The sequence below is a fragment of the Ahaetulla prasina genome, chromosome 2, assembly GCF_028640845.1.
Source record: "Ahaetulla prasina isolate Xishuangbanna chromosome 2, ASM2864084v1, whole genome shotgun sequence".
NCBI lineage: Eukaryota > Metazoa > Chordata > Lepidosauria > Squamata > Colubridae > Ahaetulla > Ahaetulla prasina.
Window position 1 is genome coordinate 177531331 of NC_080540.1, and position 16361 is coordinate 177547691.

At 41.3% G+C, this 16361-nt stretch overlaps 2 protein-coding genes across 2 annotated transcripts in view; both read right to left on the bottom strand.

The window, feature by feature from the left end:
• SYP (synaptophysin) overlaps nt 1-4683 on the bottom strand; it is a 28481-nt gene extending 23798 nt beyond the window's left edge. Inside the window, exon 1 of the mRNA XM_058173254.1 lies at nt 4634-4683. Coding sequence (XP_058029237.1) covers nt 4634-4651 — 18 coding nt within the window. The 5' untranslated portion in view covers nt 4652-4683. The remainder of the gene's footprint in view (nt 1-4633) is intronic.
• Nucleotides 4684-13308: 8625 nt separating this feature from the next.
• The window catches only part of CACNA1F (calcium voltage-gated channel subunit alpha1 F), a 64238-nt gene continuing 61185 nt past the window's right edge, over nt 13309-16361 (bottom strand). Inside the window, 3 exon segments of the mRNA XM_058168697.1 lie at nt 13309-14138; nt 14854-15168; nt 16182-16294. Of these exon segments, the coding sequence (XP_058024680.1) occupies nt 13827-14138; nt 14854-15168; nt 16182-16294 (740 nt within the window). The 3' untranslated portion in view covers nt 13309-13826.

The following is a 16361-nucleotide window of genomic DNA, read 5'->3' on the forward strand; positions in this document are numbered from 1 at the left end:
ATCCCAGTTCCAACACATCCAAAGGATGCCAAGCGGAAGAAAGATCTAATTGGATTAACTTTAGCTTCCTTTGTAACCAATAATGAGGAAAGATACCACAATCCTATATCATGTGATTTAAATAGGGTAAGTTAAATGACATTTTTCTTTAATTTTCTGGGCTGTTCTTTTGCTCTTTAAAAAGGTGTTGGCTCAGATATGTTTTTTAAAAAAGCAATTATAAAACATAATGACAGCTGATAAAACCATAGTAGGAAGGGCAACAAAGAGAAGGAAAAATAGTTTAAGACTGTTTGCAGCAAAAATAACTAGTTTAGAATTTGTTAGGGTATCTTAATGGAGATAACCAAAAGAAGCACATTCAGTAATGAAGCCCTGTCATGAACCCCAAATGCCAAACCAGAAGAGTGATTGTGATGGCCTCTCTTCCTCACAAAGCACCTTCCCAGAGAAGTGAGGACTAACTTAGCATCAGATAGGTTTGGGATTGCATCAGGTCAGGGAAGGCTGTCTTGAGACTTCCACTACTGTCCTGGAAGGTGAAAGAGACTGTCCTAGAAACAGGTAAAAAACAATGCATAATTGGTCATCTAACATGGCTTTTCTCTTAGATAAATCTGTTCCTACACTACAGGCAGCACTCAACAAAGGAAAAACGTATCAGACACCTTAAAAGGCTCATACATCTCTCATGTGTGGTGCACATGAATGTTGCAGTTTCCTGAATCCTGAAATCTCCCATCTATATATAAATATTATGTAGCATTTTCAAGAATCAAAACAGCTTCATATAGCTAATCATATAGATTAGCTCAGTAAAGTCAACAGACTAAATGTTACTATCTGCGTGGTGTCCTTGGTTTCATGATATATGCCAAAAATATGTCTTATGACCACAGACCGGCACGATAGTCATTATATCCTCTGGTGCAGGGGTCTCCAACCTTGTCAACTTTAAGACTTGTGGACTTCAACTCCCAGAATTCTTGAAGTCCACAAGTCTTAAAGTCTTAAAGTTGACAAGGTTGGAGACCCCTGCTCTGGTGCACTCTGAGATAGACATAGGACTGCCCAAGGCACATCAGTGACACAGATCCTTTCTTCATACACATCTATGAGTAAGTACATCTGCCTATACTGCAAACCACTCCACGGTTTCCCACCATTCTAGATGATCCCACAACCTTTTTGTCCCACATATGCCCATCTTACACTGATGTGCAAATGAAAGCTCTGCTCTCTTATGACACACACATCTCTGACTTGTATAGCCTCACACAGGCAATGTGATACCACTGCCTGTGCACACCATCCAATAGCTGAACTGTCCTGTAGGCAATAGAGCAAAACCTCTTGTTCACAAGCAGCTTGGACTAATTCTGCTTCCCAGCATCTCCTGCCTTGCATGAGAACATGCCTCGAGATAATTCACTTATCGGCAGTGAAAAAGCCAGGATGTTCAAAAGCGTTGGTAGCAGCAACAACATTCCCCTCTCTGAGAAAGTTGACTGATTTGCATTTATAATTTGATCTGTTTTAGAAGAAATGGACAGCTCCACGTCTAAAAAATATAAAATACACAAACATTACATTCAACTGAAAAAGAAAGAAAGAGTTAAAAGCCAACAGAAACAAATGCATTTTATCCTGAAGCTCACAAAAGCCAAATAAAAGACCACAATTTGTTGATCAAACACCCACTGGGGTTGGATGGAGACATCACCAGAAGCCCTGTCATATTTTTAATCATGTTTTTTTCCCCTTTCTTCTTCTAAGATCCAAGGGAAGAAACAGAGAGTGTGCAGTCCTAAGCTTCCTTATTACCCAAGGGGACTTACTTTCGAGTAACTATCTTACAACTGAGCAGGAAGGAATGTAATGCGACAATCTTCTCTGGAATATCCCCAAGTCTACCTTTCCCTCTTCAAGAGCCTTAGTTAGGGCTCTTCCTCATATCCCCCTAACCAGAAAACCAATGTGCCCTTATAGCCTTTCCCATGCCGCTGTCTTTGTCTCATTTCCAGCTCACAGCAGAGGCAGCTTAAAGTCAACACCAGCAGTTTGGAATTGAACATTGTGTTTTCCCTCTTGTCCCACCATAATTTTTGCCAAGGACACAACCTAGCACAGTTGATCAATAGGAAGCTGGTGATGTGGTCAGGAATTGGGATGTGCCCAGTTCCTAGCCACTTTGGACTGCTGCGAGCACCACCGCCACCCATCACTGAATGCTGCTCAGTGTGGCCATATCAGTTTGGGCTGTAGGAGACACCAGAGATGTCGCTGCTGCAGAGGCATTTGTTTGCCTAATTCTTGGCCAGCCCTTTCTGAGGTTCTTATTGGTCTTAGGCAGGCTCTTTATATGTACAGGTCTAATACTCTTTTGAAAGAGCACTGGATATGTGTTCAGAAATAGCCTGGCTGACAGGTACAGACACGATACAGGCAGCTGACTAAACCCACCATTCAAAGGACCCCATTTACACTAATTCAGTTATGCTGAGAAAAATTAGCGGCTAGGTTTCCTGCTGGCAGGTGGTCCCAGTGTGAGGGGAAACCTAAGTAGTAGAATCCATCAATCACCTTCCTTATCTTGTCCTGCATGAAAGCTGTAAGGACATTCATGAGCCTTTTGGGTGAGACTGAACAGGGCTTGGCCATTGGGATAGCAAACTGTAGGGATGTTTTTCCACTGGCTGATGGATGATACTTTCCCACGGACATCTGGCTGTTCTCTTAGTGCTTCTTCTTATGCAAAGAACAGCTCAAAATCCCATGTAGGAAAAATCTACCTTTTTGTCCCTTCCATCTTTCTGATCTGTTTAAAGCCCTCAGCCCTCAAGATACCTCCGTTCCCCAGTGACACTTCATCCAAAAAGTAGGGAAAAAATACAAAGTTCATGCCAGTCCTTGGGACTTCCTCAAAAAAAAAATGCTTCCACTGCATTGAAATTTGAATCTCATAGCCTGTGCAACAATGTTGCTTGACTGAACCTCCTCCATTAGGGCAGAAAATTAGAAGCCACCTTCATTCCCAAGGGGGGAAGAAATAACTTCCTTTTGCAAATCATCCCCTCTGCCTGGTGCACCTTGCTGCAGTTGCTCTAGGGAACAGGAATTAGAAACTGCCCCTAAGCGACAAATCTTATTTTGCCTGCTCTCCGTTTCCTCTAGTTTAATATCTATAACTACCTCTCTCCAACCAACCCATTTTACCTACTGACATCCTTCTCCACTCAAAATACGATCAAATAAAATCTCATCTCATGCCCCCCCACCCCGCTTCCTTGCTCTTCTTCTCCCTCCTCCTTTCTCTGGCTTGGGGTTATTCCGCAACCATACTGACAACCCCCTTCCTTCCAGCCATCATCTGCTGCACCCCGTAAAGAGAAGGGCTGCCCCTTTTACCCTCCGTGTTCACTTACATTGCCTGCCTGGCCACCCTCCTTTTAATAGGAAGCACCATTATTTATTTATTCATTCATTTGGTAGAACTCCAAGGAAAAGAGAATTGTGCATGAGAGTTCTGTATTATCCGTTCTGTTTTTCTCTTCCCTGCAATCACCTTGCCCAATTTCTATGACATGCCTAGCTCCTACTCTGCCAATCCTCTTTCTCCCAATTCCTAGTTATGGTATTGTGACTAAGCCCACCCACCTCTTCAGTACTTGCAGACACTTTCTGGATGCACCGGATTCCCAAACAACAGTGCAGTGATATTGATTGCCATCACTACCCCACCCCCGCCATCTGTTTACTGTTGTGGTGCTTTCTCTTTCCTAACCCTCCCCCCCTCAAAGATCCCCCACTTCTCCCTAAATACAGCCTAAGAGCCTATTTTATATTGCGCAGCTTTATTGCATCACCCCAGCCATTTTGGTTGGCGGCTCTTCCTTCTCACCCACCTTCCTCCCCAGTCTGCTGCAGTGACAGCAGGCAGAATGCTGCTGTGCCTGTACATTACCTACGGTTGTCAGCCACAAACTAGAGCTGCTGTATCAAATTATAAGTGGAAAAGGATGGGGGGAGGGATTATGAATGACCTCCATCTCTCCCAACAGAAATCTCTGGTCTGTTATCCATCCATCTTGTCCATCTGTCCATCCATCCATCCATCAATCTATCCATCCGTCCTCTATTTACCTATATCATCTTGAATCTGCTTTAGCACCTGCCTTCTCCAGAGTCCCCATTTCCCATTTCCAGCTGCCTCACTGCAGCAATTTCACAGCCTCCTCCTCTCCTCTCCCCTCCCTTTCATCCAGGATGGGCTCAGTGCAGCTTCTGCAAATTGCTGCAGTGGGTGATGTGATCTCCCCGCGTCTCCATTAGACTGCAACTCTGCACCCCCATTTTGGGAGGCTGCTCACCTAACTAAACATGCTCCCACCCCCAACCACATTCCTCTAAAACGGAGGCTCTTGTCTCGCTGCACCTCGCATTTGGTGCTGCACCCGGCGCATCTTCTTGCTGGGTTTAGAATCAATCTCGATCCAGGCAGGATGGGATTAAAGCGGGGAAGCGGCCATTGGAAGGGTGGGAGCCACTTTAGCTGATCAACCACCCGATGTTGGGGTGCACGCTAAGAAGGCGATGGGGAGCTGTTCCCGGTGTTGAAATCCTCAGCGCTTACCTGATTGACGACTTCCATCTTTGCTTGGGGAAAGCGAGGGCGACGCAGCAGAGCGCAGGGGAGGTTGGGGCCGGGGGGGGGGACTTTATCTGGAGCAGCCTTAGAGGGAGGGGCGAAGAGCGTGAGGGGGGGGGAGAGTAATAGCGGTAGGGAGAGACTGGAAGAGCCGGGAGGGATGACGTCAAAGCTACTGGCAGGCGAAGCGAAGATGAGAGCCATGTTCTTTCTGGGCAAATGGAGAACACTTTTAGATGGGGAAATGGAGGTTAAGTTGATGCTAAAGTTAAAATTGCTTTTCTGCTCTGATGTTTGCCCATGTTTTGCTATTGTAATCCATAATAAATAGAACACCCATTTTGTATATGTGAGTTGCCATACTATATATGTCAGGCATACTATGTACATCAGTGTTTCTCACAAATTTAAGATGTGCGGACTTCAGTTCCCAGAATCCATACATTCTGCATGCTGGCCAGGGAATTCTGGGTGTTGGTCCATACAACTTATATTTGCTAATGTTGAGAAACACTGCTCTACATAGTAAAAGTAATGCTAGGCCTCTAAGCCCAAAATACAGGAATGCTACTGAAAGTGGAGGAAGCTGATAGGCAGGGCAGCAGGGAAATTAACATGTTACAGGTACAACTTTAGAAATAATATGAATGCAGTATATTTCACCATAACAGAAGATGGCAATTGCAGTCTCTTCCCCAGATGCTGAATAGGTCATTTTAAGGCACTTTTCTTGGAGGGCTTTAGATTTAAAATCAGCCCTTCAAATAGATAAATAGATAAATCTCTGACATAAATACAATAGAAAGAGTCCAGAAATATTTTACTAGAAGAGTTCTTCACTCCTCCGAAAACAACAAAACACCTTATACCAACAGACTTGAAATCCTGGGATTAGAAAACTTACAACTCCGTCAACTTCGACATGACCTGTGTTTAACACACAAAATCATCTATTGCAATATCCTTCCTATAAAAGACTACTTCAGCTTCAATCGCAATATTACAAGAGCAAAAAATAGATTCAAGCTAAATGTCAACCGCTTCAAACTTGATTGCAGAAAATATGACTTCTGTAACAGAGTTGTTAATGCTTGGAACTCATTACCTGACTCCATAGTCTCTACTCAAAATCCCAAAATCTTCAACCAAAAACTGTCTACTATTGACCTCACCCCATTCCTAAGAGGGCTATAAGAGGCGTGCATAAGAGCACAAAAGTGCCTACCGTTCCTGTCCTATTGTTCCCTTCATCATATCAAATTGATATAGTTGATGCATATTTTTATACATATATGTATATTTTCTTCAAATTATGTTGTTTTATCTATGACAATTGTTTGTGTATACTGTTGTGACAAAAAGAAATAAAAAAAAGATGCTGCCTTCAAACAGAATACTGTGTTCTGATATTCTTAAAACACTGTCTTATTATTCCTTTATGTTCCAGTTATTATTGTAGCCTCAATAATATGGTTTTGTGTATCTTGTATATATAATTTTGAAAAGTATGCAGAAATGTTGTTTTAATTTTGTGCCACTTTTCAAAATCAGAGGATTATAAAAAAAAAAAGGCAGGTAGGGCTTTGTTAATGACTACATGAGTGAAACCCAGAACTTTGATTAACTGCGATTTTAAAATATAACTTTGTTAATTGAACAGTAACTTCCATTCTTTTCCCTAGAAAGGGGAGAACATAGAATAATAGAGTTGGAAGGGACCTTGGAGGTCTTCTAGTTCAACTCCCTGACTGGCAGGAGATCCTGTGGAGAGCCATCTTTCTGGGCATGCCAGCCATCGCCCATTGCTCTTCCGGGTTTCCGGGAGCGCCGGAAACAAAAAGAGCAACTCCCTGGTACGCATGCGCTGGTCTTCATACGTGCATGCGCACCAGAAGACCAGGTGATTGGACTTCATGCACACGCTGGAAACTGAAAGTTCAGCTTCCTGGTGCGCACATGCACGCCAGGGAGCTGCTCATCTGGTTTCCGGTGCACCTGCGCGTCCAAAGACCAGCTGGCCGATGTGCATGTGCGCTCCAGCACTCAGAAGAGCAACAAGCGATGTCTGGCGTGCCCGGAGAGATGGCTCTGAATGCCACTTCCAGCACACGTGCCATAGCTTCACCATCAGAACTGCTCTTCCGGTTTCCGGTGCTCCTGCATGTGCACGCCGGGGAGCTGCTCTTCCGGTTTCTGGTGCTCCCCCTGCACACACGCTTCATTTCGGCACTTGATACTGAAAAGGTTTGCCAACACTGTTTATATCATTTCAGACTTTCTTTGGGCTTGGGTTGGGGTCTGGATTGGAAGACTTTCAGCATCCCTTTCAACTCTTATGATTCTATTCTGTTATTATTCTACGATCATGGGATGGATACGTGTGATCTAGAAAGAATAACAAAAACAAAACAGAATAATTAGAGTTGGAAGGGACACTGAAGGTCCTCCAGTCCAGACCCCCATCCAAGCAGGGAATCTACATCATTTCAGAAAAATGGCTGTACAATCTCTTCTTAAAAATGTACATTGATGGAGCACCCACAACTTCTGGAGCAAGCTCTTCCACTGGTTGATTGTTCTGTTAGGAAATTAGTAGTAGGTTGCTTCTCTCCTTGATTAGTTTCCATCTACTGTTTCTTATCTCTTCTTCTGTGCTTTGGAGAATAGGTTGTCTCCCTTTTTGTGGCAGAGACATATCCAGTTCTTGCAACTGTTCATGTTTTAGCCTCCAGCCCCTTAATTGTCTTTGTTGCTCTTCTCTGCACTTTTTTCTAGAATCTCAACATTTTTTTAATATTGTGGTGACCAAAACTGGATGCAATATTCTAAGTGTGGTCTTACCAAGGTATCATAAAGTGGTACTGACATGGTCTCTATCCTTTTGTTAATGCAGCCAAGGACTGGCTTTTTATGAGGGGGAGAGGGCTGCAGCAAACTGCTCATATTTAAGTGATTGTTCACTAGACTCCTAGATCTTTTTGCAGTTACTGCTTTTGAGTACTTTTCTCACCACTGAATTTTATTTTTTAAAGACAGTATTCAAGACCGTACCTCTTTCAGATGATACCAATAATTAAGAAAGATAAGAATCTTGAGGAATGGCAGATGGGAATTAACAAATTTATATGGGAAGGTAAAAAAGCTAGGGTTAAAATGAAAATAATTCAAGATTCTCGGGAAAGGGGAGGTTTAAAAATGCCCAATTTTAAATTATATTATGAAGCAGCTGCTCTCTCTGCAATAAGTGATTGGTTCAATTTAAGGGAGGAATGAATTCTGAATATAGAAGGTTATGACTTGCTATATGGATGGTATGCATATTTAATTTATGCCAAAAATTGGATAAGGCCTTTAAAAATCATGTGTTAAGAACTGCTCTTCTGCGTGTTGGGAAAAAATACTCTTATAAACTAAATTATAAGGTTCCTATGTGGGCAAGTCCTAGACATACAATAGAGAATATAAATATAGAACAGAATCAGGAAATGATTACATATAAAGATCTTTTGTATACTGAAAGAGGTAATTTGCAATTAAAATCTTTGCACGTATTAAAAGAAGGGAAAAATTATACTTGGTTTCAATATGAGCAACTACGTGCTAGATGGAAGGAAGATCAGAAAATTGGTATAGAGCAGAACGAGGGAAATTTGGTAAAGCAAATTAGAAATCAGTCTCAGGAGCATATAAAGAGATTGTATAATGTGTTACTTGAAATAGATTCTGAAAGGGACTTGGTAAAGGACTGTATGATAAAGTGGGCACAAAATTTTCAGGAGCCAATATTATTGGAAACTTGGGAAAAAATTTGGGTTAGAAATGTTAAATTCACGCAAGCACAGAATTTGAGGGAAAATTTTTATAAAATGTTTTATAGATGGCATTTAGATCCTAAGAAATTATTGTGTATGTATCCAGATATGCAAGCAAAATGTTGGAGATGTAATTGTGATGACACTACATATTTTCATATTTGGTGGACTTGTAAGGATATAAAGGCCTTTTGGATAAAAATTTGGTGGATTTTACAAAATGTTCTGAAAAAGAAGATAAAGTTCTTGCCGCAATTTTTTCTGTTGGGAATTATTACGGACTGTACAGTAATTGAGACTAAATTGATTTTAAATCTAATAACAGCAGCAAGATTACTAATAGGACAGTATTGGGAAAAAAATACTGTATTCTACCTACAATAGAAGAATGGATATTGAAAGTTGCCAATTTGGCTGAGATGGCGAAAATATCAGCCTTTCTGAAAGACAATATGCAAGAAAGATATTTAAAGGAATGGAAAAAATGGATTGACTATATTCAAAGTAGATAATCAGACTAAGAGTTATCAGACTGCTTTTAATGATTATGATGTATTATTTTTGATTGTTTTCGGGGGAAGTTAGGAACTGATGAGAATTGTAGGAGTATAATTAAGTTGGGCCGAATTTTTTTTAGCATATGTTTGTTTTATTTTTAACTATACCTTGTGTTTGTTCCGGGAAGTCGGGGGGGGGGGAGGGGGGAGGGGAGTTGTGAAGGGAGGGGGGAGGAGAGGTGGGGGGAAAGGGGGAAATTTTTTTGTAAAACTTTTTGAATAAAAAAAAAAAGACCATTGAGATTCTTTTGGATCTTGAGCCTATGTTTTGGGGTGTTGGCTATTTCTGTCAGCTTCGTGTCATCTGCAAATTTGGTACGTTCCCCTTCTATTCCCTCATCTAAGAACTAATACTTAATTTGATATACCTATAAATTTTAGCTCAAACTCTAGTGGTTCTATATACTATAGAAAGCTTATTTAAAATGTTACCCACATGATTTTGTAAATTTCAAGGGATTGTTAGCGTTACTCATGAACATATTTTGGATCTTTGATAGGTTTATGTGAACTAAATATGCACAAAAACTGGGTCTATGTCCTCGGGTAGCAAATTTATGCCAGAATAAAGGACTTTTAATCTGTCAGTACTCTCCTTCCCTCATAGGTCACCATAGAAAGGGCTCTGTGTTGGTAAATCCAAAGCTAATGTAGGTCGGATTGAATTCAAAATGGTGTCATACTGCCTCTACCTTTCTCTTCTGACTCTCTGCCTATCTTGCTGCCTTGGAAGGAGCCTCTCAAGCATTCGAATTGAGGGCTTTTAAAACCTGGGTCTGGGCCTTTATACAGCACTCATGTCATCCATATGTCTTTTGATAGTAATATAACAGCTATCTACTCAAAGGCTTCTGGGATCTGTTGGTAATAGAGACATTAGCTCATCAATTAAACATTGCAAAAAGCCAACCCAGCTGGAGGACCTCCTCTCACTTAGGGTTACCAGAAGTCTGCCATAAGGAGGGCACATCCTCCTTTTTGTCCTCCATCCACCAAGCGTAGCCTTAAAATCAAATATCATTTAGCTTTCTGAGTATCTTGTTGTTTTTTTAAAAAAACATTTGTTTTTATAATAATAATATTAATTCAAAATTTGATGCATTTTGACCATGTACGTTGTTTGCTTCTTGGCTTGCCTCGTCTGTTAACAGACTTGGCAGCCTATAGTTATGTTATTTATTCACTGATTTCTGCAATTGGCTTCAATCCAGCCCCTTCAAATCTATGGTCACTGTAGTCAGAAAATCTCATGACCAGTCATACATTTTTATGGTGAATTTCAAAAATGTGTTGTCACTTCTAAACTATCACTAGATAATAATGTCCTTGAATGTTATTAATTGTGAACATATTTGAACATTATTAATTGTGAACATATTAATTGTGAACCCCTTCACAATTGGATAACTGCTTTTCTGTCTAACAGACAACGTGGTTAAAATTGGCAATGCTCTATCAGATCCTGTTCCTGTCAAGAGTGGTGTTCCTCAAGGTAGTGTTCTTGGACCAACACTCTTCATACTATACATAAATGATCTTTGTGACCATATCTCAAGTAATTGTGTTCTCTTTGCAAACGATGTCGAACTATTTAATACCACCGACAATACATCTACCATTCAAAAAGACCTTGATCTTCTAACCGCTTGGTCTAAAACTTGGCAACTCCAAATCTCAACCAGCAAATGCTCAGTCTTACATATTGGAAAAAAGAACCTAAACACTAAGTACATGCTTGATGGACATTACCTTACAGATGACCCCGACCCTGTTAAAGACCTTGGAGTTTTCATATCAAACGATCAAAGTGCCAAAGCCCACTGCAACTACATAGCAAAAAAGGCTCTAAGAGTTGTAAACCTAATCTTGCATAGCTTCTTTTCCAAAAACACTACACTACTAACCAGAGCATATAAAACATTTGTTAGGCCAATTCTTGAATACAGCTCGCCTGTCTGGAACCCACACCATATTTCTGACATCAATACAATTGAGCGTGTCCAGAAATATTTTACAAGAAGAGTTCTCCATTCCTCTGAAAAGAACAAAATACCTTATCCCACCAGACTTGAAATCCTAGGTTTAGAAAACGTAGAACTCCGCTGCCTTCGACAAGACCTAAGTTTAACTCATAGAATCATCTATTGTAATGTCCTTCCTGTTAAAGACTACTTCAGCTTCAATTGCAGTAATACAAGAGCAACCAATAGATTTAAACTTAATGTTAACCGCTTCAATCTAGATTGCAGAAAATATGACTTCTGTAACAGAGTTATCAGTGCTTGGAACACATTACCTGACTCTGTGGTCTCTTGTCTTAATCCCAAAAGCTTTAACCAAAAACTTTCTACTATTGACCTCACCCCATTCCTAAGAGGACTATAAGGGGCATGCATAAGAGCACAAACGTTTCTACCGTTCCTGTCCTATTGGTTTGTTTTTTATATATATATATGCTTATACTTCCTTATATTTCCTCATATATATGTTTATATACTATATAATCATTTTGTGTGATGCTTGTGTATATTGTTGTGACAAAATAAATAAAGTAAAATAAAAATAAAAAAATAAAAATAAAGATTGATTAGAAAAATATTGCAATTGAAAAACTGGCCTTTCTGATGCTGGAAAAAAAAGTAATTTCATATACATGTAGGCCTAAATAACTACTCACCTCCATGATTTCAGATGCAAACAGGGAAGAAATTTGAGCATGCCTGCCCCCTTCAATGCTGTCTAACTAACTCCAATAGCCTCGGCTAGCTTGGGCAATATAGTGATTGATGCTGGGAAATATAATGGTTGAATTATAATCTGTTGGAGGAACAGGTTTCCCCACTGTAGGCAAAAGAAGAAATTCCATCCAGCTACAGCAGGGGGGGAAAAGAAAAAAGGAAGCAAATCCATCCTTCTTCAGCTTTACTGGCATGTTTGTTCTTTTTCCTTCATCTTCTCCCTGAACTGTTTCTGTCCTGCTTGATCATTAAAAACATTCAGTATTTTCTCCTCATCCTTAGAAATAAAATATGGATAAGGAGAAAATAAAACCAGATTCAGATGAAATACAGAATATTATGGCCTGTCTTTCAGTTTCAAGACCTGAAGCTATGGACTCAACAAAAATATTCAAGGAGCCTTTTGAGCTGAATAGGGAGATAAAATAGTATTTTAAGTATGTACATTTAAAAAAAATGTAAATTGTGTTTTCAGGGGATTTGGTCCCAAGAAGCTAATTCTACGCCTTGCAAGGAGGAAATATAATCTGTTAAAAGTATTTTTATCAACAGCCTCTTTTGCTTCTTCTTCTTCCCCCCACCCCAAATGCAGAAAATTACATCACCTTTATTCAGTAACTGTTGGATGTGGGTAATCTGGGCAGCCTTGGGCAACTTCAGGAAATTAGATAAAAGTTAAGCATTTTTAATTTAGGAAATCATAGAATTTCCTGGATTGGGAGTTTAGTCGATGTCGTGTCCCATTCCTCCGCTGACGGCCGGGTCAGGGAAGTCCGTATCAGGCGTGCCTCTGCAGCTCTGTCAAAGTCCTAGCAAAGTTCTCAAGGCAGGCAAGAGACCAGGAAGTGACTTCAGCAATCCAAGGTAGACTTTGCCTGACTCAGAGAATGCCAGAAAGCAGATCCTTTATATAGGCCATGGGGTGTGGCTCCATGACTCAGCACTTATCCAGGCCTGCCCCTCCCTTCCTTTTGCTGATGCCGCCTATCAATTCTCCTGAAGCGAGGATCTCTCCAGGCTCCAGCTGTTGGTAATTCACATTCCTCAGGCTCACATGCTGTGGGGGAGGGGGAGGGGTCTAGTTGCTCCGTTTGCCTGGGCATGGAGCCAGGGCTGGGGGCTGGAGGCACATCAGACCCTTCATCTTGCTCGGCCTGTCTGGGCATGGTGCCAGGGCTGGGGCCTGGAGGCATGCCAGGACATTCCTCAGCGTTCGGCAGGAGATAAGAGGGACCCGGCTGCGGGGAAAGCGAGTGAGACACAACAGTCTTCTATGTATGGCAACAGACATAGGGAAATCTTCTATGAGCACAATAGATTGGATTAAGTAAAAGTTTTTTTCCAAATTCATATCATGATAGCCTTCCCTTTTAATACTTTGGATTCCCACCCACAGATAACTACCCCCAAATCATACACATTATTTTCATTCAAGTGAGTAGACGAGGAGGAACTCCAGAGGTTGTTCTGGATTTTTTATTACATAAAGCTCAGGATACCAAGATCATTCGTGAGATGTTCACCTCATTTATGATTATGGGAAGCTGGGAAAATACAGTATAAAAACTGAAATCCAAAGTATCTGGAAGGTACCAGGTTGGAAAAGCAACTATAAAAGAACTGGTTGTGATTAGTGAACATCAGGGAAAAGATGTTGGAGAATAGTTACTTTTTCTCTCTCTTTTTAATATGATCTGGCAAAATAGCTTCCCATCCCAGATCTTTGAAACAATATCTATTGTTTTTGATGAAAAAAACAGAACTAATTGTGTGGGAATTCCAGTTCAACTCCAGAACCCTTCCTTAGAAGAAAAGGTACAAGGCTGCTGTTTTCTGTACTGTTTTTGGAAGAGCCAAAGCCTGGAAGAGAAAGAGCAGACTCCCTAAATCAGGAAAGCTTATTATCCAGTCTTTCTAATAATTGTTTCTGCTACAATCAATATGAGGAGAGTGTTTGATTTCTTAACCCTGAACTCCGTTGTTTTTTAAATAACCACAACCATCATTGCAATGTTTTGAGCAGTTCTGCAGCCACTGATTCTTTGTGCCCTGCTGAGAGGGCATTTCTTGGTCAATAAGTGGTGATGCAAATCATCTCATCAGCCAAGTCCTCTTCCTCACGGGAGCGGAAGCTTTCTTCATCACTATAAACAAGGCCTAGACTCTCAGCTCCGCTATGTTCCCCATCACTGCTATACAGAAGGTGACTTCCACCACCTCGGCTGCTACTATCACCACTAGCAGACTTGCGACTCAACAAGTCCGTGGCAGCACTTTCCATTTCATCCAGAGTCATGTGGCAGGCATCAGCAATCTCCCGCTTGGTAAAGGCCACAAAATTTGGGTCCTGTGCATACATGCCTAGGCCTTCGGAGATGAGCACCTAGGAGAACAAGAAGAAAGGCAAGTTTAGTATTATGGTCCACTGAGAGGTCAGATAGGATGAGAAAGTTTACACTGCTCCATCCTGCTCCTGCTAATGGTCATCCATTAGAGCGAGCAATGTGGTCCCAGCATTATACTTGAAAACTGACCAAAAAGTTTTCTTTTTGGTCAGTTAATTTACTTGCAGATAATTTATTCCAACAAGTGCAGATTTAAAACGGAAGACTGGGAATTGTTTGTTCTCTAAAATACCTTGGTCAAACATTCGGTCCTATATTCAGTTCTGTACGCTTGAAGAACATGTGTACCGAATTATGGCTCTGTGAAATCTGTCACTTCTCAGCCTTTGAAAGGCTTTATGTGGCAGAAAAGGCTCCACAATGTAGCGCTCTGGTTCACCTTAGCGTTGAAAATTTATTTGTAACAATTTGAATAAGCTTAATATAACACAACTACTCATTAATATTGTTATTTTTCTTCACTTTTTCATTTTCTTTTGATTTTTCTCTCTACACTCTTTTGATACATTGTTTGATTTTTTCCTGTTTAATTTTTTGGGGGTATATAATTTACGTTATGAGAGTTTAAACAGAAAGATATGCAGTCTTTTTATTTGTGTTGCTACTTGTGTTATTGCTTGTACAACTGGTATCTTTAATGTGATAGTCTAAATTACAGTACTTGAAGGAAACAGAGATCTGTCCCACACTCACCGCCTCCACCAGACTGTCTGCGCTGCCAGATCTGCCACCGGAGCTGTGCCGGAGTGGGCTTGGAACCTTGAGGCTTCCGTAGGTGTGGCAGGTCAGCTCGGCTTCATTCCTGTACCAGTGGGCCTGCGACATAGGTGGAAGGCTGCTGCTATTCTTTTCCCAGCTGTATCCTGGCACCCTCTCCTCCTCCACTAGGATGAGCGGAGCATAGAGCAGCCGGCCCCGTTTTGGAGGTGTGGCCCAAGATTGCGAGGAAGATGTTGAAGTGCGGCTGCTACTGTGCCATGAGCTATACTTGCCATAGCCCTGGTGGGACTGAAAGAGAAAGGGAGATGCAGTCAGTCTAATGACAATAACGCTCCTGTGCTTTTTAACAGCCTTTCGATTTACAAAGTAAAAAGCCATTTTAATCTTTTGACAACTTGAAATCCAGAATCATTGTGGGCAGGGCAAGGCCATTTCAAGCTGACACGGTCTTTTCTGCCCTGCCCACAATGATTCAGTGTCTGGAACTGTATTTGGGGAGCTTTTCCCAATCAATGAACCATTTGGAGCTACAGTAGATTAACAAATGCACCAAGGAAAAGCAGAAGCAGCTCGGCGCGCTCACTGATAGTAGAGCAGACTGGGAGAGAAGAGCCATGAAAACTCCTGGGATACTCCAGTTAGATAACAGTGCAGAGAAACCATGTGTGTTTACTTTCTTCCAGGTTGGAGACCTTAAGCTGTTTGGAACCAACCTGTAATAATTTTCAGCCAGCATGCTGGCAAGGTATTTGGGAATTATATCCGGTGGACATGAGATTGGAAAGACTGGATGTAAATGGTTTGATGCATGGTACAATCAAATAATGGAACAGCCAATGATAGGAACAATCCAATGGAAGCCTAGTATGGCTTCCAAAGCTGACAATTAACCTGGTTTGATCATAAAACAACCGTATTACAAGTTTAACTACTGTCACGTATTCTCTGTGAATAAAGGTGAACCATTACAGAAGACCATCCTGAAGTGTTTAGTTTACATACAATATGACTGTTAAAATGGACACAGCATTTCATTCAGCTAGGAGAGGCCAAACTGGTGTGTGTGAGAGGGGGGAGGGAAGAGAGAGACACAGAGACTTATACCTGTTTTCAGAGTTCAGGTTCATCCCTACAACACATGAAGCAATCTTACTAGAATGTCTGTCTCATAAACAGTCCTCACATACTGAGAACAATAGCGAACGAACTCAAAGAGCAAAAGAATATTGTTTTCCAAGAAGGATTTTGCTGCTTCTGAAGTCTCTTTTTTTAGAAAGAAGGCTCTATTCATGCTCTTTTACCTGCACGTGTGTTCGGCCCAGTGGTGCCTTTTGGTGGTAGGTGCCTGGGATGGGGATATCATCGCAGCTGTCTTGACGCTGCAGGCACTGGATGCTGAAGGCTGGTTTGCGGCCTGCCCAGAGAAGGAAAGTGACGGAAAGGAACGGCAGAGCAGGTGTGAAGTAGCCATTGGTGCAGGA